The sequence below is a fragment of the Carassius gibelio genome, chromosome A25 (genome assembly GCF_023724105.1).
Source record: "Carassius gibelio isolate Cgi1373 ecotype wild population from Czech Republic chromosome A25, carGib1.2-hapl.c, whole genome shotgun sequence".
Taxonomy (NCBI): domain Eukaryota; kingdom Metazoa; phylum Chordata; class Actinopteri; order Cypriniformes; family Cyprinidae; genus Carassius; species Carassius gibelio.
This window is the reverse complement of record NC_068395.1, coordinates 6,118,235-6,144,837: the sequence shown is the minus strand read 5'-3', so window position 1 is coordinate 6,144,837 and position 26,603 is coordinate 6,118,235. Positions and strand designations below refer to the sequence as shown.

Here is a 26,603-nt window from a genome sequence, read left to right as displayed (position 1 = left end):
TTGTTTCTTGTTCGTTCTTAAATGACTGTTTTTGAATTTATTTGTCCCTTTTTGTGTGTTTGGAGTGGACTTGTCGATAAAAGAAAGCAACATCTGGTCTTATTTCATCTTGTTTTAATTATATGTATGATCATTATCATTATTACTTGTCCCACAGATTGCACATCGAAATCATCAGACACTTAGTTTGTACACTCCTAGAAACAGGCATCCGTTCATGTCCCTGGAAAAAAAGAAAAGACAAGGAAAACATACAAAATGACTTGAACGCAAAAATAAGAAAAGGCTGGGTTTTTCGAGAGTGCCGAGTCGCTTTCCGCAGCCCACGCTGAACAAGATAGTACTACGCTACCTGACTCTGTTTTTATTGTTTGTTTGATTCGTTTTAAAAGGTGAGGAGAAATTGTTATCCATTGTTTTGATGGATGGTGTTTGTATGCCCTCATTTACAGGCACAAAGCAGAAAAAAAAAAATCCAACACAAAAAGTAATAGGTTGTCATATATTTTCTTGCGGTTATTTTTTCTACCTTTTTTCATTTTACTCCTTTCCCCTTTTCATTTGTTTTAAATGTTTTTTTTTTTTTGTGTTTTTTTTTTACAATTACAGCAACATTATTTTCTAACAGTGCTTGCTGTTTATACAGTAGACGGAGGCATCCTGAAGGTTAAATAGATCTCTCGTGAGGTTTCTCACAGATTTTTCAAAAATAAAAAGTTAATGCAGATCATAGAAATGATCTTGTAATAGATCCACACCAGTATATCTGGGCTTTACATACAGTAGTGAAGCAACATTAGCTTACCAGACGCAAGCTGGTCGGTCACATAGAGAAAACATGGGAGGATGGACAGAAGCTGAAATCACACACACACACACACACACACACACACACACACACAGGGAAACTGTCTGAATATTATGGTCGGCGCTTCTTAATAACTGCCCAAAAAATTGCAGATGGAACTAGGAAAATTACTTTGAGCTTCTTTTCATTTCTGAATCCTAAGGGGAAAGACATCTAATGTGAATTGTAAACATTTGAAGACAGACCGAGAGTGTATTTTCTCTCCATTTATGACCGTAAACCCCCATCACAATGCACATGCTGATGTCTTGGACTTCCTCTGGCACTAACAGGAAACACAATTTACACATTTCCCCGCCTGTGGACACATGATCACAGACATGCACACACAGAATAACTAAATATACGTCCACCGGCTGTCCAACACATCACTAACGAGTGAATCGCACACACAAAACTCCTCCCACCAACCCGGTATGAAACCGCGCCCCTGCCACACCCCTCTAATCAGCTTCGTTTGATTGACAGGACAAGTGTGGCCACTGGATCGATTTGCAAAGTGAGGTCTACTTTCTATTTGTTTTCTGCATATGCCCTGCCCATTTTGTCACCCCACCCCTTGTGTTGCCCCGCCCCCTCTTCCCCATCTCCTTCCATCTGATAACATACACAAGGAGAGGGGCACTGGTCAGAATACAGACTGAACACACAAGTCGATACGTTCACAAAGTATGTCGAGGGGGCAAGAAAGCGAGACGTTTTCCAAAGCCAGAGATCCAGTGTTGGTGGTTTTGCCGTGAAGGGGCCCGGTTAGCAGTTTAGCAGTCTCTAGCACAGCAGGCAGGAGATTCTGGGATTCTGCAAGTGGTAATGACGGCGTTGGCTGGATGAACGCTTTTGATTGGTTCAGTTTTGCGATGACACATTTCCGTTTCCACAGGCTTTGATCGAATTGGTTGGTAGATTGATTTATTTGGTTATTTTTGTGTCAGGATATCCAGGTTTAGGTCCATAAAGTGCCCTAAAATAAGAGAAAAAAGATGGAATATGAGAGTCATACTGAGCCCAGGGGTGTTTGTGACAGGGGTCTTGGGAGGTGATCTAAGCGTGGTGTACTGTAAGTCAGCTGTGTGGGAGACATATAGTGCATCTATACATAGAAACACAAGCATGTTTAAAGGTGCTTTATGTAGGATTGACACCGAGTGGTTGAACTAGGTATTGCAGTCCAAATTCAAAATATTTTTTCACTCGGCCCCTCCTCCTCAGACTTGATGCACACACAGGTTGCCAGACTGATGGCACCAACAAGAACAAGCGCACTGGATGAGGAGTGAAATGAAATATGCTGTGTTTTCTACCAACTGGCAAACTGGGTCCTGAAATACAATTGGGTAAACTGGCAGTGGGCGGGTTTTGCAAACCAAAAAAAAGACTGACATTCCGGCCCGGAACGCAAATTTTCAAAGGAGAATAACTGACTGTAGCAATATTTTTCAGATAAACAAATTTGTTAACTTAGCATTTTTCTTAAATAATACTACATTATTATTGTTGATAATATTAATAATAGGAGAGTTGTTTGTGAAAGCCTAATTTATTTTGAGAACACAAGTGTAAAAACTTGCAATTGTATATTATTACTGTTATTTGTGATATTTTAAGATTATTAATAATTTAAAATAATAATATACTATTGAAGTGGTCTGAGTTTTAGACCTTTGTAAACATGGATTCTTTTAGAGAACTTAAGTGCTAAAAAAAGTGTTTAATTTGCAAAACAATAATAATAATAATCATAACAAGTGGTCTGGGTTCTAGAACTTCGTGAACACAATTTTATATATAGAGGCCTCAAGAGTTAAAACATTTCGGTGATACTTCCACGTTTACTAAATGTCTAAAAATCCTCCTGACAAGCTTTTATGATTAAATTTATTTTTGCTATTTTGGAAGAAACTTTCAATAACCTATTTAAAAGTGATGCACTGAAGTAATGAGATAATGCTGCTAATTACAGTCTGATAAACTAAAAAAAATATCTTGGAATATCTGATTATTGAGATATACTGAGAATATTTGTGTGATGGTGCTCACCTTTCTCAGTGGTATCAGAAGTAGATGATGGAGGTCAGTCTGAAGGATGTTCAGGGCAGGAGCGGTTGATCTCAAACCAGGAGTCTATACAGCTAATGAAAGAGATGCTAACAATGTCAGTTTAACTTTAATCATGTCATTTACATCAGAAATAGAACCTTTCAATTATCATAATGCTTTTAAATGATTCTAATGGTTATTAAGACTGTCACAGTGTCCTGTGTCACAATGAGTTCCAGCTTTATATAATTTTGTGCAGGAAATGACTAAATTACAGCCAACATAATATAAAGCTTTGTAGATCAGGATTCTGGACTGGATATAGAAACCATGTAAGCAAGTGTAACAAATGTCTTGCCGGTTGCAGCTGGTTAGGCCAAAAATATGACGATTAACTTGGAAGTGATAGGATTTATCGGTTGGTGGACTGAGCTTGTGGTAAATTTCTTTGATTGTGCTTCAACATCTGAAAACATCTCAAATGTGAGCTACAAAAGTATGTCAGCAAGACATGTGGTTCACTTAACTGTGCAATAAAAACGGGGAATCTGACGTGTTGTTGCGGTCCATCTCACCTTTTGTGATAGATACAGAGGCACGGCAGTCTAGCGATGGTGTCTCCCTGCTGTAGCTCCTCCAGACATATTACACATTCTCCTGCGTCTCTTGACAACACGTCATCTATAACACATACACAGACACTCACAGTGAGCACATAATGCAAACCTAAAAGACTACCGTTCAAAAAGTTTGGAGTCAGTTTAAAATAAATGCATGCTTTTTATACAGCAAGAATGCATTCAACTGATCAACAAAGAAAATGTATAATGCTACGAAAGATTTCTATTTTTAAAAATGCTGTTCTTTTGAACTTTCTATACATCAAAGAAACCTAAAACCTATTTTTAACATAACATGACACAAAAGTCTTAATTAAATATAAATGAATCCTTAAAGCTACAAAAAAAGTTATTGATTTCCTATTTTTTTCTTTTGTTCTTCAAAGCAGCTGGTTATTATACCTAATATTATACCTAATAATTAGGTTATTTTAGCTGCTTTAAGAGCTGCCACTGCCGAACATGACGTGGATCTGACACACATCGCGTTTTGTCACAACTCTTTACCTTTTCTGACCCACCTGAGCTCTTAAAGTCTAAAATAATGAGCTGAGGAGTTGAATCGGGTTTGTTAGATCAGGAAGAGTGTTGCACTGCTCCATACCAGGACAGTTACACGATACACTGCATTTCAGAGACATGTTCTTAAATTTGACTCATATAAAACAAATACGTGCATGCACAGTTGGTGTTTTAAGGCAACTTTAATCACCTTTTTGGTAACTTCACGACTTAACTGAAGACATAACTATGACACTGCATGCTCATAGTTTCATTTAACACTTTTAAAGAATTATATACAGCATGCACCACTGCTTTTGTGCATGCAATTGAAGAGCTCTGTGTTACGAGCACAGTATAAGGGCTAACAGGACTGAAAAATCTGTTTAGCAATTTTACTGACATATGGCCTGACAACATCTCATCTGACCACCATTCACTGTTATTAAAAATAAATAAAAAATAAAAAAATATTCAAAATGGCTTGTTTGCCAGCAGGGGGAAGTGGTGAGTAAAGACGCATGAAATGCGGTTTACTGTGTTCCTCTGCCTTCTCACTCACAGTGACAGCTCTGGTTAAGTGATGCAGTGCCATCCCCCCAAATGTTATGGGCTCCAACTCAGTTAACTTAAATTTGGTCCTATTGATGATTTTTCTGAAGTGAATCATAACTATTTAGGCAAATGCTTGGAACTTATGTTTACGTTTTCAGGTCCATTCATTATTTATAGCACGCAAGACACTCAACCATCGCAGCTTTGTGCATTGCTACAACAAATTCTCAGTCTTTAAACATCAGACCAAAGATGTGTTTTTACGCTTTTTAATGTGTGAGATAATTAGCCTCATATCAAGATGCATATGAATCAATGATATTTTCCTCTTTAACATTTTGCAGCATGAAATAAACATGAATATTTGAATGCATGGTGAAAAAAAATCATGTTTTTTTTTTAGGTAACTTAATAAAGAAACAAAAACAAATATGACCACTTTGCTCATAAAATCCAAAACTGAACTATTTTAATAGCTGTGTAATGGGGAAGACAGAGAAAAAAGACATGGTATCCAGTCGGACTTGGGCCGAGAAATCGGATAAGCTTTTGGACATGGGCCGGGCCTATTCAGGGCTCTATTCATTTAAAATAAAAGATCCCCCCAGTTTGGTGGACCCCCAAACTGCCTGGGCCCATATGCACCTGCATATAACCTGCATGCCCTGACGCTACGTCAACGGAGAGGTGGGTTGGCAGTTAGCATAAATAGTAGTTAAAGACAGTTACTCATGCTTCATTGCTGTGTGTATGTTTGGGGTGATGTGAAGAGAGATGATGACCAGGTGTATACTCATTTTCTGCTAATAGCCTAAGGGCAATAACCAACACGATTTGACTTGCATGCCCATACCAGCACAATGACTCAGACACACACGCATACACAAATACACCGTTCTCAGCCTGTTTTAGTTTCCAGTAAAAGTCTTCTTCACAGGAAATGTGCCAGAAAACGAAACAGAGCACTTCGTGTCTAACGTTCACAGTTTTCCGTGGAAACACCTGTGTGTGAGTGTGTGTTTCTGTGAGTGTTAAGGTGAGGAGGGTGGTAATTTCTGAATGCTTTTAGTAAGAATCATCACAGGATAATGGAGTTCGTACAAACGAAGGATATTAATTAAGAGTTAACCCAGCTTTCCCAGAATGCTTTAGGATCAGTCTCACGCTACAGAGGTGCAATTCCACACAAAGGTGTTTGTGATGTTTTTTCTATAATGGTTTATCGGTACATTTAGTTTTTTATTCAGGTTTTCTCTTTCAGTTTAGTTTTAATGAACAATAACAAAATACATTTTTCGGCCAGCTATCTGCATTGCTGGAAAAGTGAAGTTAGGGCACCTGAGGTGAAGATGGGGAGATGAAGCTCCATTGTTTTGTGTGCAGGGAGCAAGCAGACAGGAAAAGAGATAGATAGCAGTTTAGAGAGGATGCGATGGAGGGAGAGAGAACTACACGGGTTGGGAAGCAAGAAGAGGTGAGCTGGGAAAAACAGGAGATGATGGCAGGAATGAATAGAGAACAGACGGCAGACATATGCTCCAAACACAAATCAGCTTAGTGAGGCGACGCAGTACAGGAGACCAGGGGCAATTGTAACATGCTACATTTCTTCAAAGTTAGGCTGGAATTAAACTTAACCATTAAGTACGTAAATATTTGAATTTTAAAAAAATATTTTTTGCTCACCGAGACCTAGATAAAAAATACAGTAAAACAGTAATATTATGACATTTTATTACAATTTAAAATAATTGTTTTTAATTGAATATATTTTAAGATATCATTTATTCCTGTGATGCAAAGCTGAGTTTTCAGAGTCTTCAGAGTCACATGATCCTACAGAAATCCTAATATAATGATTTGCTGCTCAAGAAACATTTATTATTTATTATTATCAATGTTGAAAATAGTTTTGGTGATTCAAATTTTCATGGAAGTGATTTTATTTTTATTTTCAGAATGCTCTGATGAACAGAACATTTCAATGAACAGCATGAAATGGAAATATTTTGTAACATTATAAATGTCATTGCCGTCACTTTTGATCAATATGATGCATATTGACTGAATAAAAGTATTAACTTAACAAATCTTACTTACCGATCTTACTACAGTGTATTCTGTATATTATAGTTATAATTATTTTTTATATATTGTTTAAAAATCAAATAATTGTAATGTATTTGAAATAATAATTAAATGTCCCACTCAAATGTATGAAAATAAACATATTCAAATTTATAACACACAAAGGACAAAACTATACAGTAATGATTAATGTCGAGTCTTATTTAAAATCAAAATGGCAAATATTTTCAAGTGTTACAATTCCCTTTAACCTCATTACTGTGACAACTGCAACACTCTTTTATTATTATTATATTTCTCACTCTAATTCTTAAGTATTTATAGTGCAGTTACATTTTGCCATTTAAATGTCTTCTTTTAAATATATATTAGACAGATGTGTAGTTGTTTGTGAGTTATGAAGGAATTTCTGAAAAAAAATTCTCGAATGCTGTTGCAATTTTCCAGACACCAGTCCCGGCAAGCCAAACATGCTGCCCTTTCCCCCACACATCCCTGGACGACAACCTCCTGCACTTGAGCTTGTTATCCTCTTAGGGCCGATGACTTCAGCAGCTGAGACGAGCTGCACTAGTTTACAGGAATGGACTGGTGTGTGTGTGTGTGTGTGTGAGAGAGATCAGTCACTGGTTAGGCCGTTCAGTTGTTGGTTATCATGATCCTCATTCTTTGCTATAGCTGTCAATTTGTGTCTGGGCTTTTAGATTCAGCCCCTGAAATGTTAACGCTATTCCTTTGACAGCAGTTTTGTGTGTGTATAAGTGTGTGTATCACCCTCAGAAGGGCCCATGTGAGCTGACCAGTGTGTCTTTTCCAATCCAGGACTAAGCATGATGATATTTTAATACCTGCTGTTAAATTTAGCTCTCACATGGGGAGGGGGATGAGACAGAGTTTTTCAGAGGGCAGAAAAACATTTCTGCTGCACAATGTTTTCTGCATGGTCTCATCTATCTGTCTGTCTGTCTGTCTGTCTGTCTGTCTGTCTGTCTGTCTGTCTGTCTATCTATCTATCTATCTATCTATCTATGTCTGTCTGTCTGTCTGTCTGTCTGTCTGTCTATCTATCTATCTATCTATCTATCTATCTATCTATCTATCTATCTATCTATGTCTGTCTGTCTGTCTGTCTGTCTATCTATCTATCTATCTATCTATCTATCTATCTATCTATCTATCTATCTATCTATCTATCTATCTATCTATCTCTCTATCTCTCTATGTCTGTCTGTCTGTCTGTCTATCTATCTATCTATCTATTGATATTCAGAACACTTTGAACATCACAAAAAAAAAGAGCTGTATTTTAGAGAAAAAAACTCAATAAAATATCCATTCATTATTTTGTGACTGTCAGTTACGAAAAATGTTGAAATTCACACTCATGTTTTGCTATCTGCTGAATATTGTTAGAATGAAATCCCCTCAACCTTTATTACCATCTCCTCTGGGGTGAAACATTTATTAGCTCAGGGTTAGTCCAATGTTACATCTAGCATTAGTCCAGGGTTATTTCCCTGCCTGGATCAATACAAACGGGTGGATTAGAGTTCACAGAGACATGGAGGGCTAGAGGGCACAAGCCATATAGTGTAAAAAGGCAAGCAGAGTGTACATACTGCATTCACAGACAGTGGGTTTTACAGTGAGCCAGATCTGCTGATGTGTGACTGTCACTGGCTGCAGTTGACAATGGGACAGAGTGCATTGTGGGAAATAAGATTCGCTGCAGAATGTTCTGGTCTGATAATGCCACTAACTTCAACATGGTGGGGTCAGTAAGTGCTAAAATGATAAAACAAGGGATTGAATAGATGCAAAACAGATAAAAAGGTAAGGAAAATAGTTTTCTTGCTATTTAAAACTAGTATTAACATGCATAACCTGTATTAACTTACTTTTAAAGGTGCCTGTACATTTAAAAGCCTTGTTTTAGGTCAATAATTATTGACAAGTAAACCAAAGGGCATTAAATGAATGTTTTCGGAACACAGATCATGTGACACCAGTAAAGATCAGATGCATCGCTCCGGGTCACCTTTAGCTCAAGCTGGCTCGGACAGCTGTCCCTCAGTCAGGTAGCTGTCAGACATCCATCCAACCCAACACAGCTGTTACAAACAGAGACTACGCATGTCTTCGGGTCACTACAGCTATGACATGTTTACCACCTTCCTGCAAAGCTGCACTTGATTTACTGATCCAAAAGCTCACAGAACAGATAGTGAGCTACTGTAGTGTTGCTTGTCAATCTAGGAATATTTTATATTTACTATAGCCTTATATTTAACTTTGGCATGACTGATAAAAGGATCCAATGAAAACCCAGTGAAAAAAAAAGTCTGATATTGCCTAATTTATTTCCCACTGAACATTACATTTTACTCGGATATCCATCATAATTTGGAATTTGAATGCAATGTAAATTCAGTAATATCTTTAAGATACTATGAACAGTAATATCAAACATGGCTGGAGTAAAAATCTTGTAATAAGATAGCTTACAGATGCCATGAAATGGCAAATAAGAGAATGATGGAAGAGGGTAAAAAACTGAGAAAAGGGTGATAAACGTGGTTTCCCACAGCAAAACAGAAAGAGAGAGAGAGAGACCTAGATTTAGGGGTCATCCACAGTTCACTCTTTTCATGCCCCGAATGGAGTCACAGACCAGAATGAAATGGAGAATAAAAGGATAAATTGATACAGTGGAAAAGAAAATACTGCAGAGGGTAGATATTGAGATGATACTGCTGAAGTTTTCGGGAACACGAGTGGGCGGAGAGAGTGGGGGTGTGTCTTACCATTGTAGGAGAGGCGGGGCTTGCTCAGACACATGATGAAGTGAACCTCCATCTCATTGGATGCCACTGATTTGGAGCAGACAGGACACTTGAATCCTGGAGAGGAATAAGGAAACAGCATTGTCAGAACTCTTGAAGCAGCAAGAAGCCGGCAAAGGCGGTGGAATGAGCTGTGACAGTGATGCAGCAGTTTGATAACAGCCAATGCCATAATCCCGTGCAACACGTTATGTCTCTCTCGCCCTGCTGCAAATGCATTAGCTTGGCTTTTAGTTACTTCGTTGACGCAAAGCTTTTTAACTTAAACTTACATTTTATAAACACATACATCAATGTCATCGGCAGCTACATGAGGCTCATGTTAGGCCGGTATCAGCAAACAAACAGATGAGAGCATTGCCATCATGTTACACAGTATAATAATGCAGTGTGTTTGTTGTTTTCTTATATTCGGTGCTCAAGAAACTTTTCAACCAGTTTTGTTGATTAATAATGTTGTGGAAACTGTGATATTTTTCAGGATTCTTTTATATAAAGAAAAAACTGAATAAATTTGAATTAGAACATTTTGTTATATCATAAATCTTTTGATTAATTTAATGCGCCCATGCTGAATAAAAGTATTAAAAAAAACATAACTGACCCCAAACATTTAAGCAGTAGTTCAAATAAAAAATAAAACACAAAAAAATGTAAATCAAGTGAATTTACTGTACATCCCAATGTAACTATTTCGTCATTATCTGAAGTGCCATATTTAATTTTTTGACAGGAATGAAATGAGGTATAGAAGTACAGAGTGCTCAGTAGACTGCTTAGCTGACAAAATTTCTTAAAAATTATTTTATTTATATATTAATATATTAATATATACATTAATACTAATCAGTAGACAAAACCTTCATAACATAGTTTTGATAGTTGTGAGTTTGTAAAATTTGATGAATAAATGTGAATAAATAATGGCTTAGTTTTCATTTTTGAGTGAACTGTCACTTGAATATGAATTCAGATGCCAGGCAGCATGGCTTGAACCTTTATACAGTGCAGTTCAGCATCGTTTTCATCTGCATTAAATTCAATATGGCGTCTTACTTAACTGTAACAGTATGTCTAACCAGTCGATTATGCAATAAACCACAACACTAGCATCAAAGCAGCAACCAAAGAGAGCTTCAGCTAACACCCTGTCCTCTGACATCAACTAAAGGCCTGTAGGGGAAGATAGAAAGAGAGAGCCATTCACACACTGAGTACCACTGAGCTGGGCTGTTTCCTTCATAAACACAGACGCAGCGACAGGTCATTGAGACTCTGTTTGGCACCTTACATCCCACCGTTTAGCCCACAGGCCTTGTTTTTAGACAGACAGCAAAGCCTGCAGGCCTTTTCGCATGATTCATGTCAGTGTATCCCAATGCAATGAACTGTAGAGCAAGCTAAAGTGTTGTTCCTTAGCAGACTTTGATAAATGTATTCACATTCATAAACTATATGAAAACTTGTCACATCAGCACAGCTTTATAAAACGAGTTTGGGGACTTCCATTGGAGAAGGTTTGTACTGTACAAACCTTGCCGAAAAGACTCAAAAGCAGGCAAATTTCAGTTCTGTACAACTTACAGAACTGGGATACTACAAGTTGCTCTCAGTAAAGTTTAGAAATAAGCACTGACTAGCAAGCCATTTCACAATTGCCTGGAGGGTGGATTTTTAGAAATTGTAAACATAAGAGAAAAACCTGATTGGATTTTTTCCGAGAGAAGCTCTCTGTGTTCATGATGTGGAACCTTGGTTTGAGGGGAAAATCTAATTAACAGCAGTTTTACTCTATTTCAGTGCTTACGCTGATAATTATTTAGGGTGAAGACAAGGTCTTTTCCTTATAGGAGCAGCCTGAAACATAAGCTGTATAAGATCTCTAGTTAACTGTAGAATTTTGTTTATATCTTTTTATTTAAATGAGGTAGAAAGAAGTAATAGCATTAAATTGTTCATCCAACTACAAAAATTCTGTCTTTAATTAATCAAGGATGTAAGGCAAGTCATAAATAATTATAATATTGTCACACAGTCATCAGTAGGAAAGTACAAATCAATCAATAATTCTTCACATTATATGCCATAATTTTCCTGCTAGTGTTTATGAAAATATTGAGTTACATCATAGCTGTTTAACTTCCAGTGCACATGTTCTTCAAGCAAGGTTAGCTGCATTGAAAACATACACAGGAACATACACGGCTCCTGATTGTAGATTAAACGTGTTACGTCAGCACGTTCTGAACTAGTATGTCCTCATAAAGGTAATCTCATTCTGCTTCATTCAGAGCACATTACTGGTAATTTACTGCATTCATACTGGTAAATTACCAGTATTTTTGAAAAGGTCCAGTTCACACATTATCTCTTAATAGTAATTACCTGTATGTAAACTGTATGTGTGAAAAGGGCTAATTTTGGCAGGCCACACAAAAATATGAATTACTATCCCAACCAGAAAACTGTCTTCAAAAGTGTCTACTGTTGAGTTAAACAACAAGAAAAATCTGCCAAATTAGTTTGGAATGCCATAAAAAATGTTCACGCTTGTGTGAGCTTCAGTGAAAGAAAGCAGGTGCAGACAGTCTAAAGAACAAAAGTAGAAATGCCAGAAAAACGAGTGAGACAGAATTAGAAACAGAGCCAAAATGCAAAGTCAGTAAAACACGACACAAAAAATGTAGGGATGAAGACAGCTCCATCTGTCAATATAACCCAGGTTCGATACTCTCCACCACCCGACTCTTCACTTAGAGCACACCAAAACCTCCAAATCCCACCCCAGGAACCCATGATGATGACTGACCCAGTTTTCCCTAGGCTGCTATTTTCAGGCGTTCCTTGGGGACAGATGGATAGGGAGAGAGAGAAAGAGAGATGGAAAGAAGACTGAAGTGGAAAACGGAGGTGTGGAAATCTCTGAAAGGGATGTCCCGTCTCCTAAGAGGTGTGAGTCACTGAAACAATGCTACTAAAGGGGGTGATGTGGTTCCATCTGTCAACACACAGATCTCGAGTCGCACATGAGAGAGGCCAACTGTCTCCACAAACGCAAGTATCACATGGCACTGAAAACATCAACAGCAGCACACCACAGAAACATACAGAACAGACGTCTTTCATGCCCAACCAGCCATAATGACAATGAGCTTATGAGATCAAGTCATTAGACTTAGTGAACTTATCTGTAAATTACCTCAACTGACCCCATCCAATTGGATTGTTGCTCTCCAAGAGTTTTTCAAAACCCTTATAATCATTATATAATTATAATAATTCATGTCGGTCTGAAACAGTATGACTTTCTTTGATCTTTGTCTTGATTGCTGCTTTTCACGTAATAACAATGAATCGAGACTGAAGCTTCCAAGCTTTGAAAGGGATGAACAAATATCACAGACGTGGTCCATAGGACTTGTACACTATAACTTCGATCTTCTGAAGCAAAACGATTGCTTTGTTTAAGAAACTGACCAAAATTCAAGTCAGTTCTCATTGATAATCTTTTTGAAGTAAGCTATTAATTGAACTCAAGAACCGAATGAGTCCAAATAGTGAACAGATCGTTCAAACTCAATCAGAAGTCAGTTGAATTTTTTTTTTAGAGTATATAGCACATTTAAAGCAACAGCAGTTGCTGCACAATGTAGAAAAATGAAGAAACTGTGTGAAAAAAACCCGTAAAAGACCAAACTAAACAAACAAACAAAAAATAATAATGCAACTTTACTAACAAATATGCAGATAAGAATATAAGAATACAACTGATTAAAGAGAAGTAAAGAAACAATCTGTTAATTAAAAAGAACCATTTGAATTGTTACTTTTGAATGTTACTTTTCTTAAAAACCCTGTCGATGAGATTTTTAGTGACAAATTTCAGTTTGCTATGACTTCAGAAGACTTAAAACATAGCATACAAATTATATGGACTACGTTTATGGTATTTTACCTTCTTTACGCAGCTAAAAAATAAAAATGGAAGCACTTTCTGTTACAGTCCTGTTCCGCGTGTACATACTATGTACTTGTTATAGTAATTAAAATAACTGGGTACTAACCAGGTGCTAACACTGAATCTACTGAACGCAAATGAATAAATATAAATGTAACCCTAAATTTCACCTTAACCCATGTAGTTACCTTAAATTACCAGTATCTCTTAGGTTAGTACACTGTAAGTCCAAGTACTGTAAAATAAAGTGCAACAAAAACAAAACAAAACAGAACTATATTTATTGTAATTGAATGGAAAACAGTGATTTGTGCAAAATTTGATGAATACATGTGAATAAATAATGGCTTAGTTTTCATTTTTGAGTGAACTGTCACCTGAATATGAATTCAGATGCCAGGCAGCATGGCTTGAACCTTTATAAACAGAGTTGGGGCTCTGATGAGGGGAAGAGTCTGTGTAAAAAGGGCAGAAAAGAGCCATGGGCCCCTCAGTCAGTGGAATCCTAAAGGCTGCTGGGAAGACCAGCTGCTTGCTCTCACAGTGCGTGGCTCAATTAGACACTCTATTGGTCTTTAATGAGCTCTGGCTCAAGTCAGGACATTAATGGGAGACTGAGCGTTTGGAACTTTTTGTGTAATTGTTGGTTAATTGCCACTGTTTTGTGTTTTAGTGGTAAATGGGGACAGTAAATAGTCAAAAAGACATTTCAATTTGAATTCAGCCTCGATTTCAATCAGAAACGTAATTTCTTTCAGTTTGGGAGGTCTTGTATAGTTATAGTAGTTCTATATAAAAGTTGGTCACTATTTGTCCTTCATTTGTAGCATGAATCAACGTCCATAAAACAATCCAGGCTCGAGACTCAGAGAGCATCTCGTGGTGCTGTTTGATGCACCTGTTAAAGTGTCCCCTGGCTCTTGTCCTTTGAGCTGACTGCTCCGTCTGATATCCATGCATTTTTTATGATACTTCCTCATATAGTTTTTGCTCTGTTCCCCACGGCCGAAGACGAAGAAGTCAAACAACTTAGATAGATGCTTTATGCTCCTGCTAAACAAAATTCCCAAGACTCACCGACAGTGTTGCACTGTACAAAATACCATTTTTTTCTTCAAAATTGAAAACATGGGACCTTATTCAGTGTATCAAGTCAAAGAAAAGCATGCAAATGTACACATTTACTAAAGCAATTAAAAACAAAGGCAATAGTAATACATTTTTGTGCTGTTTTTAAATATATAAAACAGATTGCAATATGCAATAATAAAAATTTGCTAGCAATGATAAACAGTCACTGATAGCAGTCACATTTAATTTATCTAAAGAAATAATAAAAATATAGGAATACAATTTTAAAATTAAAATAATAAAAAGTTTGAAACATAAAACAATTGAACAAAATAAAACTATCAATATTATTAATAATATATATAATTTTTGCTATAACTCTGTGTAGTTTTGTATACTTATATTAACAAAAACCTTTGTTTTCCTATGCGTTTATAACCCTAGTCAACACTCAATCAAACGATTGATCTGTGTCTCTTCACACCGTGGCTTGAAAAGATCAGTGTGTTTCCTGAACAGTTTTCAAACAAATGGGTTGATTACAATGAGGACATTTACAGACAGTAGAGATGCTTAATCAATCAGCGGCAGCATGAGTCTGTGAAAGACTCAATGATTACATCACAGAACTGCATTAGGAAGGACTCGAAGCACGGCTGACAAACCGTTTGAGATGTCTTAATAAATCCACCAAGTGAACTGCACCTCCAGTTTGGTTTCTAAACAGCTTGAACATTAAGAATACACTGATATATAGGAATATATCATGATGTTTCAAACAAAAGCTATGAAATGAACCATAGTCGCTGGTAAAGACAAACAGGCCTGTGTACAAGCAGGAAACCACAGCATGACTCAGCAGAAAACCACATACAAAACCAGGTCAAATCCTTAAAAGGTGTTAAGCGCCTCAGGACTGCCTAGAAACCGCATCTGGCCAGACAGTGATGACTTCCTGTGACCATTCATTTGTCATAACACACTACAGCTCAGCACGGAACACACATCCATCAATGCAAGCAGAACCTTAAAGCTCGGTTCCAGTCGCCAGTTCCTTTCCTTACAAAATATTGATCTGTAAAATATATAACTACTACGGGGAGATATTGAACCATCTCTAACGCTGAAGTGAGAGAGCTTGGTGTTTAATGTCTCACTGCCATTAAAGTTAAATTAATTTCTCCCAGTCTGACCTTCATTCAGGTTTATAAAAGGACAACACAGGATGCACATCTGCACTGATTCAGTCCTTCATTGTATGCTCTTCTTAGGTGAGGTTTCTGTATATTGTCCATCATACAATGACTCTGACAGCAAACAGAAGGAAGAGAGGCCATTTAAAAAGATTCAGGTCTGTGACAGAGAATGTCCACCAACAATACATTTGTTTCCAAACAAAGAATAAATATCCATCTGTTCAAACTGTGCTCAGTAAGCAATGGATGATATTATAATGGAACAAATAAGTAGACAAACAACAGAATCTGTATTCAGACATAGCTTTTATTATATCATTTTTAACGCGGGATTTACAAGCCTAAGTCATCATAATAAATCAATATGTGTGATATTATATATATAATTCTCTTTTCAACTACATATCAAAATATGTAGTTACACAATATTTTGTAAAAATGTACTAAAAATGTAAAACTGAGCTACGTGAAGAATATTGTTAATTTATGCAGTTAACTGATTTTGCAAGTACGAGAAAACATAGCTATTAAGCTAGATATAAATACATTTGGAATATAGCCTACATATAACAATATATAATCATAAATTAATAAGCATGATGTATAGGCCTATATGTATTAAAGACATTAAATATATACATATGAATAAATAAATAAATATTTTTTTTATTAGAAATATAATTTTTCTCTACACACATGATTACATGATTCAACATTTAATTTCACCCAACATTTGTAAAAAAAAAAAAACAATCACTCAAAAATATTTGAAAACTGTTCTTTGCCAAATGGGTTAATTATTCACAAAAATCCATGAAGAATATTGTTAATTTATGCACAGTTAATCGATTCTCCAAATATGAGAAAAGCACATGGGATTTTGTAATTGGCTGGTTGGTTTACATAGCACTCTCATGTATACTTGTATTATTAGTTCAACACTCTGAAAGGAAATTTCAGAGGGAAAAGGGGTGGAGTGCTGGAGAAGAGTGAGACAGGGATGTAAACATGGTGACACAGCACTGTCGAAGGAGGGAAGAAAGCGAGCGAGCAAGCGAGAAGACAGCATGACAGCTTCTTTTAAAGTACTGCCCATCAGGACAGTTTTACTGCAGCTGCATGCCGCCGCTCAACAAGCGGCTTTGCCGTTTGAAGCCTCGGATTCGAGAGCAGATGAGTCAAGGGCATTCCCTGTCATTAGTTGCGAAGTTGTAGTGTATCAGCTTATTCAGTGTGGTATTAGTATTATTTAAAAAGTGTGTGTGTGTGTGTGTGTGCAAGTGCCTCCATATCCCTTTGTAGGTTACACAAAAATCTAAATTTTAAGTGTTTATGCTTTACAATCCCAGAGGAAGCTCAGGAGCATCTCGTCTCATTTATGTCAGCTCCACCTCAGGTGTTTTTAATAAAATATTTTACACAAATAGATTATTTTATTTAGGCTAGTTTAGCTGATACTTGATGTTCATGATGTTCACCACAATAATTGCCAAAAATTTACCAAATAAATGTTGCTAGTTAAGCTATTCAAGAAACTGGGTCAGGGATGCCAGCACACCAACATCCAAAATATAACATATGGAAAATAATCATAGATTTTGGAAATGACACAACTTTCCCTTCATTCAGTCAGTCAGTCAGTCAACCAGACAGTTGTTATCCACCAATTACAACAATCAGAAATTTATCAGTCTGTCACTACATAAAATATTTAAAAAGAAGGTTAAAGGTGCCATAGAATGCATTGATACAATTTTTTAAATTATTCTCTGATGTCCCCAGTGTGTGAAGTTTTATCTCAAAATAAATAGCTTGTTGAAATTGTCGCAGTATGAGCCAAAATGCACTGTTTTTTTGTGTTAGTCCCCTTTAAATGAAAATGAGCTGGTGCTCCCGCCTCCCTTTTCAGAAGAGTGCGAAGTATTAAGAGCTCATGCTCGCGGGCATACCAGTATTACTGACCTCAAATTGCTTCCAAGTGCTATTTTTAACTACCACATTCCGATTTACGATCATTCTGGTAACGTGTGAAGGCAGCATTAGTGAAAACAGGCAGAGACAATGGCAGTTTTAGTAACATTAGCCTTACAGAGAGCCAAGAAGCTCTTTCGAAAAAAAATAAAATATATATAAATAAATATAAATATTGCGTACGAAGCATTGTAAAATGTTAGCACATGTAAAATGTTAGCACAAACGTATAGGACTTTTCTGTTTTCTTCCGGGACATTTCCTTCGAAAATTACATTTAACCACCTTGTCATCAGCGGTCTATATTCGTTGGTGCATCCAAACACACAACACTTTTAATGCCTCTTTTGCGCTGACAATGTACCTCCAGCAGCTACAGCAAGAAAACAGTAATGGTGGACCGCTGCTTCTCACTCAGGGCTTTGTATATGCTATTAGGACAGGAAGCTACACAAATGGGCGGGACTTTCCCTAAAAATGACATCATAGTAGTGAGAAATCTGGAACTGCTCATGTGGAGAGACTGTTTATAATTTATTGGGATTATAAAACAATTAGTGGGTGGATTTGTATATATTTTTTTTCACACTGCAGCCACACAACTGTGTTCAAACACCTTATAAAAGTGATTTTTGCATTCTATGGCACCTTTAATAGACACAAATTCATTTAAATGTGAAGCACACAGAGATACAGCACATAAGAAAATGAAAGCAGTAAAAAAAACAGAATAAATCAATATTGCATGTTGTTTTCACCGCTTATCATCTCTCAAAGAACACTGTCTGCAAGGAGGCTTACTGTGTCTTGACACCAGCGGCGGCGGTGGAGGGCCATCTGAATCACAGCCTCCGACGCTCCTGAATGGAACAACCAGGATGCCCAAACATGGGTGCAACGGTGCAACGGTGTTCACATGACATGAGAACGAACTCTCCTCAACTAGTTTCAACTTATTACCTTCAGTGGGAAAAGAACAGCTGTTTCCATGGCAACAGCAGAAGAGAGGGAGGTAATGACATGGAGAGGGAGAAAAGTGTCTTTGAGTGTGTTTATATATATATATGTGTGTGTGTGTGTGTGTGTGGTTATAGGTGCAGACATACTGTTTTCCTCTGTAAGCTTGTTGTTTTGGCCCTTGAGAGAAAAGACGGGGCTATATTTTTCTCTTTGATAGCATGCAGACAATCGCATAGCAATGTGTAAGGTCTCAATAGACAAGGAAGTGAGCACACAATAGCAAAAAACATTGTAAAACTACATCGCAGAAGTCCCTGGGGCGACACAAGCCAACCTTGTGGTTGTCACAGGTTTATCTTTAGCTGGTCTCCACTGTATAATGGCAAGGTTTGGTCACCGCTCCATGGGAACTGTTGTCATGGCCTCCTCTAGGCCCTGCTAATTAGCCAGTCGCTTGCACTAGCAGCTCCTCCTTCAGTGAAGGAGCTCTGGCAGCTGTCATTCACAGGAGCTGCTACATGAGGGAAGTGTGAGTGACGGGGCAGGGGAAATGTCTCTCTCTTCGTCGCTGTCACTCTCCCTCCCTCTGGGTCTGAGTGAAATGAGTGTCTGAGTGTTGTGGGGGTGGCAGGCTTGTTGAGGCCGCGTGTAAGACTGCAGCTTGAAAACAGCGGTGGCAAGCGACAGGGTTGTCACAGCAACAGCCAACCTCCTTTAACTCTGTGGTGTGTGTAGCTGCGTTCCGATTCACAGGGGCGCCACACAGTGTACACTGCTCCCTATACGCACTGAGAAGGGGATATGTGTAGAAGTTCAAAGGCAACATCCTCAAACTTGAGTTCAGCAAAACAGGGGTTGAGTATGATAACAGATATGTATATAATATTAAAAATGTATATTTAATGAATATATGAATATTGAATATAACATCTGATATATAATTTTGTATTATATGTTCTTTTATATTATATCAAAATATATAATACTTAAAACAATACCCATAAATACCCCAAACCCCTAAATTAAGACCCTCAAATTTATTATACATTTTTTAAATATAGTTTATTCAGTATTCAATATATTTCTCAGTGTAAAATTATATAAAATTGACTATTCATTTTGTATTTAATTATATTGTTTTAATTACATAAAAATGAATGCCATGTATAGTTTATTTACATTATCATATTTGACTTTTTTCACTTTAGATGGCCAAAAATCCAGTGAAATGCACTTCAGAGGATACCACTGGGTGAGTGGAACACAACCTGTATATCTGTGCATGCGTGCGTGTCTGATTTTGTTTTTGAGACTGTGTGTTGCTTTTGTGTCAGTAAGATGCAGCGCAAGTGTATGTGCATCTGTGTCTTTGCATAAATGTATTACATCCTGAGCTAAGAGAGAGAGAGAGAGAGAGAGAGAGAGAGAGAGACCAGTGAGGCAAAGAAACAGCAGAAACAATTTGAGAGAGTGACCTATATTTCTTGAATCCTGCTGCCAGACAGATCAGCACAGATGTTCCACAATCCCAACATTTCTAAAAGACTTGCCACCAAAACAATTGCAATCAATGCAAAATGTTGATGTTGACTTAAAATGTAATCTTAAAGACTTCTGTTGTGATATGAGGGCTGCTTTAAAAGCAGGAAACATGCAGCAGTGGAGGCCAGTGAATGATTACTCAGTTTTCTAAGGGGTGAGCAATAATGATTAAACAGAGCACTTTTAGCAGAGCGATTACTGTTGCTTGTAATCAGCTTGCATGCAGCAAACAGGTGAGTGAAAGCCTCAATGAGCTGACCAGCCTTCAACACAGGCGATACATCTCTAACATGAATGAACCAGCTTTGAAATAAGCAAGCTGTTACATTATGTAAAGACTGAAATGACATCACAGAATGTAATTCATTATTTAAACAAAAAGATTAGCAAGAAATACCACTTTTAATTGGAAATTAAGCACAGTTACTTACTCAGTGAGCCTACAATTAATCTGAAAAACTTCCTCTCAATAAACAACTATCAATGAGTCAACTTTGAATCACCAGCATGCTTACTCTTTAAATAAAAGCAATTATTGATGATTAGTAGTGCTTGCTAAGAAAAACATAACTACTATTGCTCATACTTAATTTCCAGCCCATAACTCATCCCACATGTTTGTGCTATGAAAATGAATGACATCACAAGTTGTGTGGATTGTTGAGGAGAGGTGAGCTACTTTTCTAAGCAATCATTTTCTCCTGGCAGGCAATAAAAATTATTATAGGATCGGAATATCAAAAAACTTGAGGACATAAGAAGTTTCGTGCTACACCCCAGCCACCCAGAATTCACCAGCAACCATTTAGAACATCCTAGCAACACCCTATATAAAAATATATTCAATCAATATATTAAATTACTTACTGCATAACGAAAATATTATGAATTACAATATATTTAACAATTCACAAGAAATTGCCAGTTTTCAAATATTAAATACTATGTGACAAAATATCCACTTATATCTCATAATATTCTGTAATTTTTATATTTAGAAACCATTCAGAAAATCACAGACAACTATTATAGTGTGGCAGTAAGTTTTCCACAGTTAGCACAACTATCTTTTTCAGGTACATAATGTTTGTGTTTCACTGATCTAAACCATTTTCAGAATTAAATTCACCTTATTTATTTCTAAGAAAAAAGTGCCCCTATTATGCCATTTTTAAGGTTGCTAATATTGTTTTATGAGTCTCCTAAAACAGGTTTACGTGCATGCAAGGTAAAAAAATTATGCATTCATTAAAACATTAGTTTTCTCCAAAAATGTATTTAATTTTACCTAATTTCTAAATTATTTGTAAACGACTCGTACAGTTCAAAGAATCAATCTCTCTAAACCCCTCCTTTCCATGACCCCTCATTGCTGTGATTGGTCAGATGTTGCAGTTCTTTTGTGGATTGGTCTACCACGTACAGCGCATGTAGATTTGCAAATACATAGAAAAGATGGTATCGATTGCACCTTAACAATTCAAGCCGGAGTCTGATGATGAAACGATTGAACTGGCTGATCGACAAGAGACTGATTCACAAGCACGACTGGAGCAGGATGTTTCTTAGTGGTAACTGTCAAGTGTTAACAAGTTTGTGGTAATTAAGATGTGATAAAACTAATTTATTATCACAGCATAGGATACAGAATCTTCTCAACATAATGTTAACCACACTGAAATAGTTTTAAGTTCACATACAGCTACATGACACATGAAAGTAATATTCAAAAGGCATAATAGGGCACTTAAATTATCTTATTGTGAACAATTAATTCATGCACATTTTTTTACTTCATACTTTTAAATCAGAATGTATTAACTGGATCTTCCAGTGAAATTACAGGCTTGTCTCTGGTAACAAATGCTGGACTACTGTAATTATTTAGTCTGCATAAATATCACCCCTTTCTTACAATCGACTGCATGCTTGCATTCAGATCTACCTCCATCCAATTAACAACCAGTGGACTGAACCAAGTCCCTTCTGTAAACCATTCACTCTGATGTACATAACAACATGTAAGAATTGAATGATAAATGAAAGTTTAATGAATAGAAAGAAAGAAAGACTCTACCTCACCAAATATGTTCAATGGTAATACAGTTACTGTAAATAACATGGATGAAGTTTGACACAGTTTGACACAGGAGATAAATGAATAAAGCAGGTCTTAAAGTTCTCTACAAAGTGTTGCAAGTGGCCCAGCCACTCGTGTAAACAAAACTTATGTTTGCCTAGTGAGAATAAACAGAATTTACTTGTAAGACACTGATTGAATCCAGGCTCATTCATGCCTTGTGGAGCCGGTAGGGGTTGAGCTCTACAGATATTATTAGCTGACCGTTTACTTAAATATATACAGTTCTAATCTAACAACATACATCCATAATCCATAAATGTGCAGCCGTTAACTAAGGGAGAGGTTTCTGTGGCACTGGCTGAATCGAATTGTAAAAAAAGAGAGTGTCAAACAGGTTTCCTGACCACTCCCTCCATCTGCCATTGGCCAGCGAAAAAGATAGTCCCACCGTGAACTCACACCATTGGTTGAGCCAATGTTTCTGTTGCTAGTTAGGATGCAGTATGACTTACATTATGACTTATTTACTACTGTGGAACAAAAAATAAGTTATTTTGAACAATGTTTTTAACACTGTAATGGGCAGAAAACCTCAATAATTATCTAAATATCTGCTTTTGTCTTGATGAAAATAAATTCATCAAGGTTTCGAACTACATGGGAGTGAAAAAAAAGATTACGGACTCTTTAAAATACATTTACTCTGCAATGAAATTGCAGAGAGTTAATGTATTCACATTTATGCAGCTTTAAATTATAGATAAACTGGGCTGATATGAGTGGGTATGTTTAATTCAGCGTTTCAGATGAGTCTTTCCCATTTCATTAAGTGTTTGACATGAGAATATACCTATTTACTAAGTCTTACTTTCAAACACAGGAGAACAGGCAGTACTTTTCCTAGAACAGGTGTCCCCTCATGATCCCTGAGCCCCACCCTTCAGAAAGGCACCTGACCTCTCTTGTGTTCACTGTGACATTCATTAACTCACAGTAGCAACCTGTGGCTGATCACTGTTTAGAAGCCAGATCACACACCATGACATTCAAGGCTGAACGCCTCAACTGTTCACATGAGCGGCGTTCCCTGAAAATGAGGGAAACCTCATTTGATGTCAGAGAAATAACCTTTAAGGGAAAACGCAGTTGAATTGTTTACATCTGGCAGGTTTCCTCTGGAGGCCACATCTGGGGCTTGCTTAATGAGCACTGAGGAGCTGGAAGGCATCAGAGCGCTGCGGCTCAGGCCTTGACAAGCCCAGCAGTGGTGTTCCAGTCAGTAATGAATCGTTCTTTACACTTTCAAGTGCTGACTCATATTTCTGTCTTCTTTAGATGCAAGTGACCGTCCTAAAGGACTGATATAGCATGAATATGTAGCTTTCGAGTGCTTGTGAAGAGCATTTTACTGGTAAAACTACTATTGTACGAATCACTGAACAAGTCTGAACAAGACTCAGAGCAACAAAGAATGAAACATTTTATTGAGAACAAACTCAATGAGTCCTGAAAGATTGAATTGGCATCTATGTTTATTAATGCTGACCAACTGACTATTATTCACTTATTTGTCAAGTGAGTTAATCATGATCTCAATATGAAGAAAAATGTGCAGACAATGAATATGTTGACTTATAACCAACTGTGGTTAAAATGATGTAGCTACTGAAACTCAAATTATGTTATGTTTTGAAGCTGACAAAAAGTGAGGCAATTATTGATTCAGTGACTCGCAACAACAAAAATAAACTTGATGGTCGCCACCTTACTGACATCGCTTATCATAGCTAAACAAACCAAATATGTTGAGTGAAGTGATTGTTATTAATTAAAATCATTGTTATTAATTAAAATCCCTACCACAGTCGCAGAGACACATTGTGGTTCGAGCTAAGCGGATGATACCCATCGAGTCCCCCTCATTTTGTAATCCCAGGCTAATTGTCCCAGTAAGATTTGGCAACCTGGTTTATACAGTCGTTGGTCAGACAGGTCTCGTGCGCATTGCCCCTCCCGCCAGCGCGAAAATTGGAGCAGCAGCGTGCCCCTCAAGTGATATTTCGTACTACATGTGGTGGCATCGATGGAGCTTGCCACTGCGCCGTTTATAAGTTACCACTTACCGCTACGAGCGCTAAACCACCGGGGCGCGATGTGCAGGGGCAACGTGTCTGCCAGCGACGCCCGGGGCCCCAGGTAAAGCATACCGTCCGTGTGGTGCCCGCCGCCCGTTTCTTGGTATCCATTCCCGCTATGAGCGGGATCTGAGCCAGACCCCCCTCCGGCTCTGTCCGAGTCTGTTCCCCTGGGGGTGTAAAACCCGAAGGGCACCGTGGCGCTGTGATCTATGCCCATCCCCGCCACGGAGCTCACCGAGCGGCTGCGCAGTCCCATCGTGCCACCTGGCCGGTAGTGCCCGAAGTGGGCCGAGGGTGGCACCGCACTGTCATCAGTCGAGACACCGGGAAAAGCTCCCCTGGGCCGCCCCGCCGTACTCTGTTTACCCCCCATCCAAAAGTATCCGCTAAATATGGGTGGGGGTGTCGCGGAAAGGGTGTCACGGATCTCCCTGCGGCGCTTCTCGAACCTCCTTCAAACAAGCGACACAAACAAGCGCTAAAATCCGCGGCTGTCAAGTCTGACTAAAACAGCTGTGTCTCGCAGACGCAACAGCCCATTTTCCTGGTCGAATCATGGACTTAAAGTCTTAATAATCACCTTAGAGAACAAGGGGGTGATAATAAAGGCGTTCGCGAGAGCAAAAACGCAACACGTTCTCCGCTTATAAGCAACTGACAGGACAGCCCAGAATCACCACGCGCAACAACACATCCGCAGTTCTCTGAATGCAGAAAGCTCTCTCTTATTCAGAGAGGACTGACTCAAAATACACCAGCCATGATACCCGTCCAGAGCACGCGTCCAGGTCCGCTCGTCCTTCCTCTGTCTGCCTGGAGATTCGGGTCAGCGTGTGCCGCTCCCCTGCTCGCGCAGATCCGTCCGTGCGCTGCTGCTGCTGCTGCTGCTGCCGGGAGACAATGGAGATGGTTACTGCGCATACGCGGATTAAACAGTGGCGAGATGTGCTGTAAACGCGAGCATGGATTTACAATATCTAGCCCAATCAATCAATTATTAAGAAGATACCTGTCTTTTTTTTTTTTTACATAGACAACGTCTCACCTCCAACAGCCGATTGGTGATCTGAATGAATGGTGTTAAAGGAGGACAGAGATGTGACCCAGTAATGTTGCTCTAACGAAGTTAACACAGAGGCAGCACTCAGACATGATTTAATTTAGGTTTTCCTCATGTTTTCATTTGCAACACTTCAGTCAGAGGCCTAATAAATACTTCAGCTGCTATCTAGAGGAAAGTGATAGATTTTCATCTCCATAATGGGCCCAAAAAATGCGAGTGTAGTTCAGCAGTAATGAAATCTCAGGGCATTTACTGACAGAAGGAAACCCATGGTTTATTGCAAAGATCACAAACAGATATGTGCATAATTTTCTGTCAGTTTTCAGTATCAAAGTACTTTATTGGCATGGTTTAGTATGTTGGCAACTCATTAAATACACACACACATTCATAACAATTATCAGGAAAAAGTAAAATAGTACAAAAGTTAAAAACAATTATCACACACACACACACACACACACACATATATATATATATATGCTATATATAAGCTATGCTGATAGATTGCAGTACAGTCAAATAATATGCAATACAGTCAAATAAACTTTCAGTAAGACAAAGCATCTATCCTGTATTATACTCATCGCTTGCAGTAAATCTATATATAATGGGTATTAATATTTCTGCATTCATAAATTATGTATGGGCCACATCACTAATATCATAGTGTGCATTGCATTAATCTTTTAAGAAGACATGATCTTGTAAACAGGACCATAACAACCACAGACACTGATGTAATGATTACATTTGGTTCCCTTGGGGCTATTTAAAATGAGCATAATATGATTAATATATTACTTCCTACCGCCTGCCTATCTTACAATACAAAAACATTTTAGTTAAAGTAGTATACAAAATACGTTAAGGGCATTGAGCAATGTCACACCATGGACCATTTTTAATGTGCACAATAAATAAAACCACAATTTATGTCCATAGAAAGATGAAATAAAACAGTACTGAGTCTGTTCTGTAAATTTGGCAGTGTACTTTAGACTGCTATTCTACTATTCTGTCTTTTCTCTTTAAAAGAAGACAGTGTCTAGGTATTGCCTAATCGTGAGCTTATTTTTCACATATTTCTGCTGTAAATCAAAGTGGAT

General features: G+C 37.8%; 1 protein-coding gene across 1 annotated transcript; it reads right to left on the bottom strand.

Moving 5' to 3' along the window:
* Positions 1–97: 97 nt before the first annotated feature.
* Positions 98–25,344, bottom strand: LOC127947257 (E3 ubiquitin-protein ligase znrf1). The gene is made up of 5 exons (XM_052544251.1): positions 24,417–25,344; positions 9,474–9,569; positions 3,481–3,586; positions 2,906–2,997; positions 98–1,829 (listed from the first exon to the last, which is right to left on the bottom strand). Exons 1-4 carry the CDS (start codon positions 24,802–24,804, stop codon positions 2,940–2,942), a joined length of 648 nt encoding a protein of 215 aa, XP_052400211.1. The 5' UTR covers positions 24,805–25,344; the 3' UTR covers positions 98–1,829; positions 2,906–2,939.
* Positions 25,345–26,603: the final 1,259 nt, after the last annotated feature.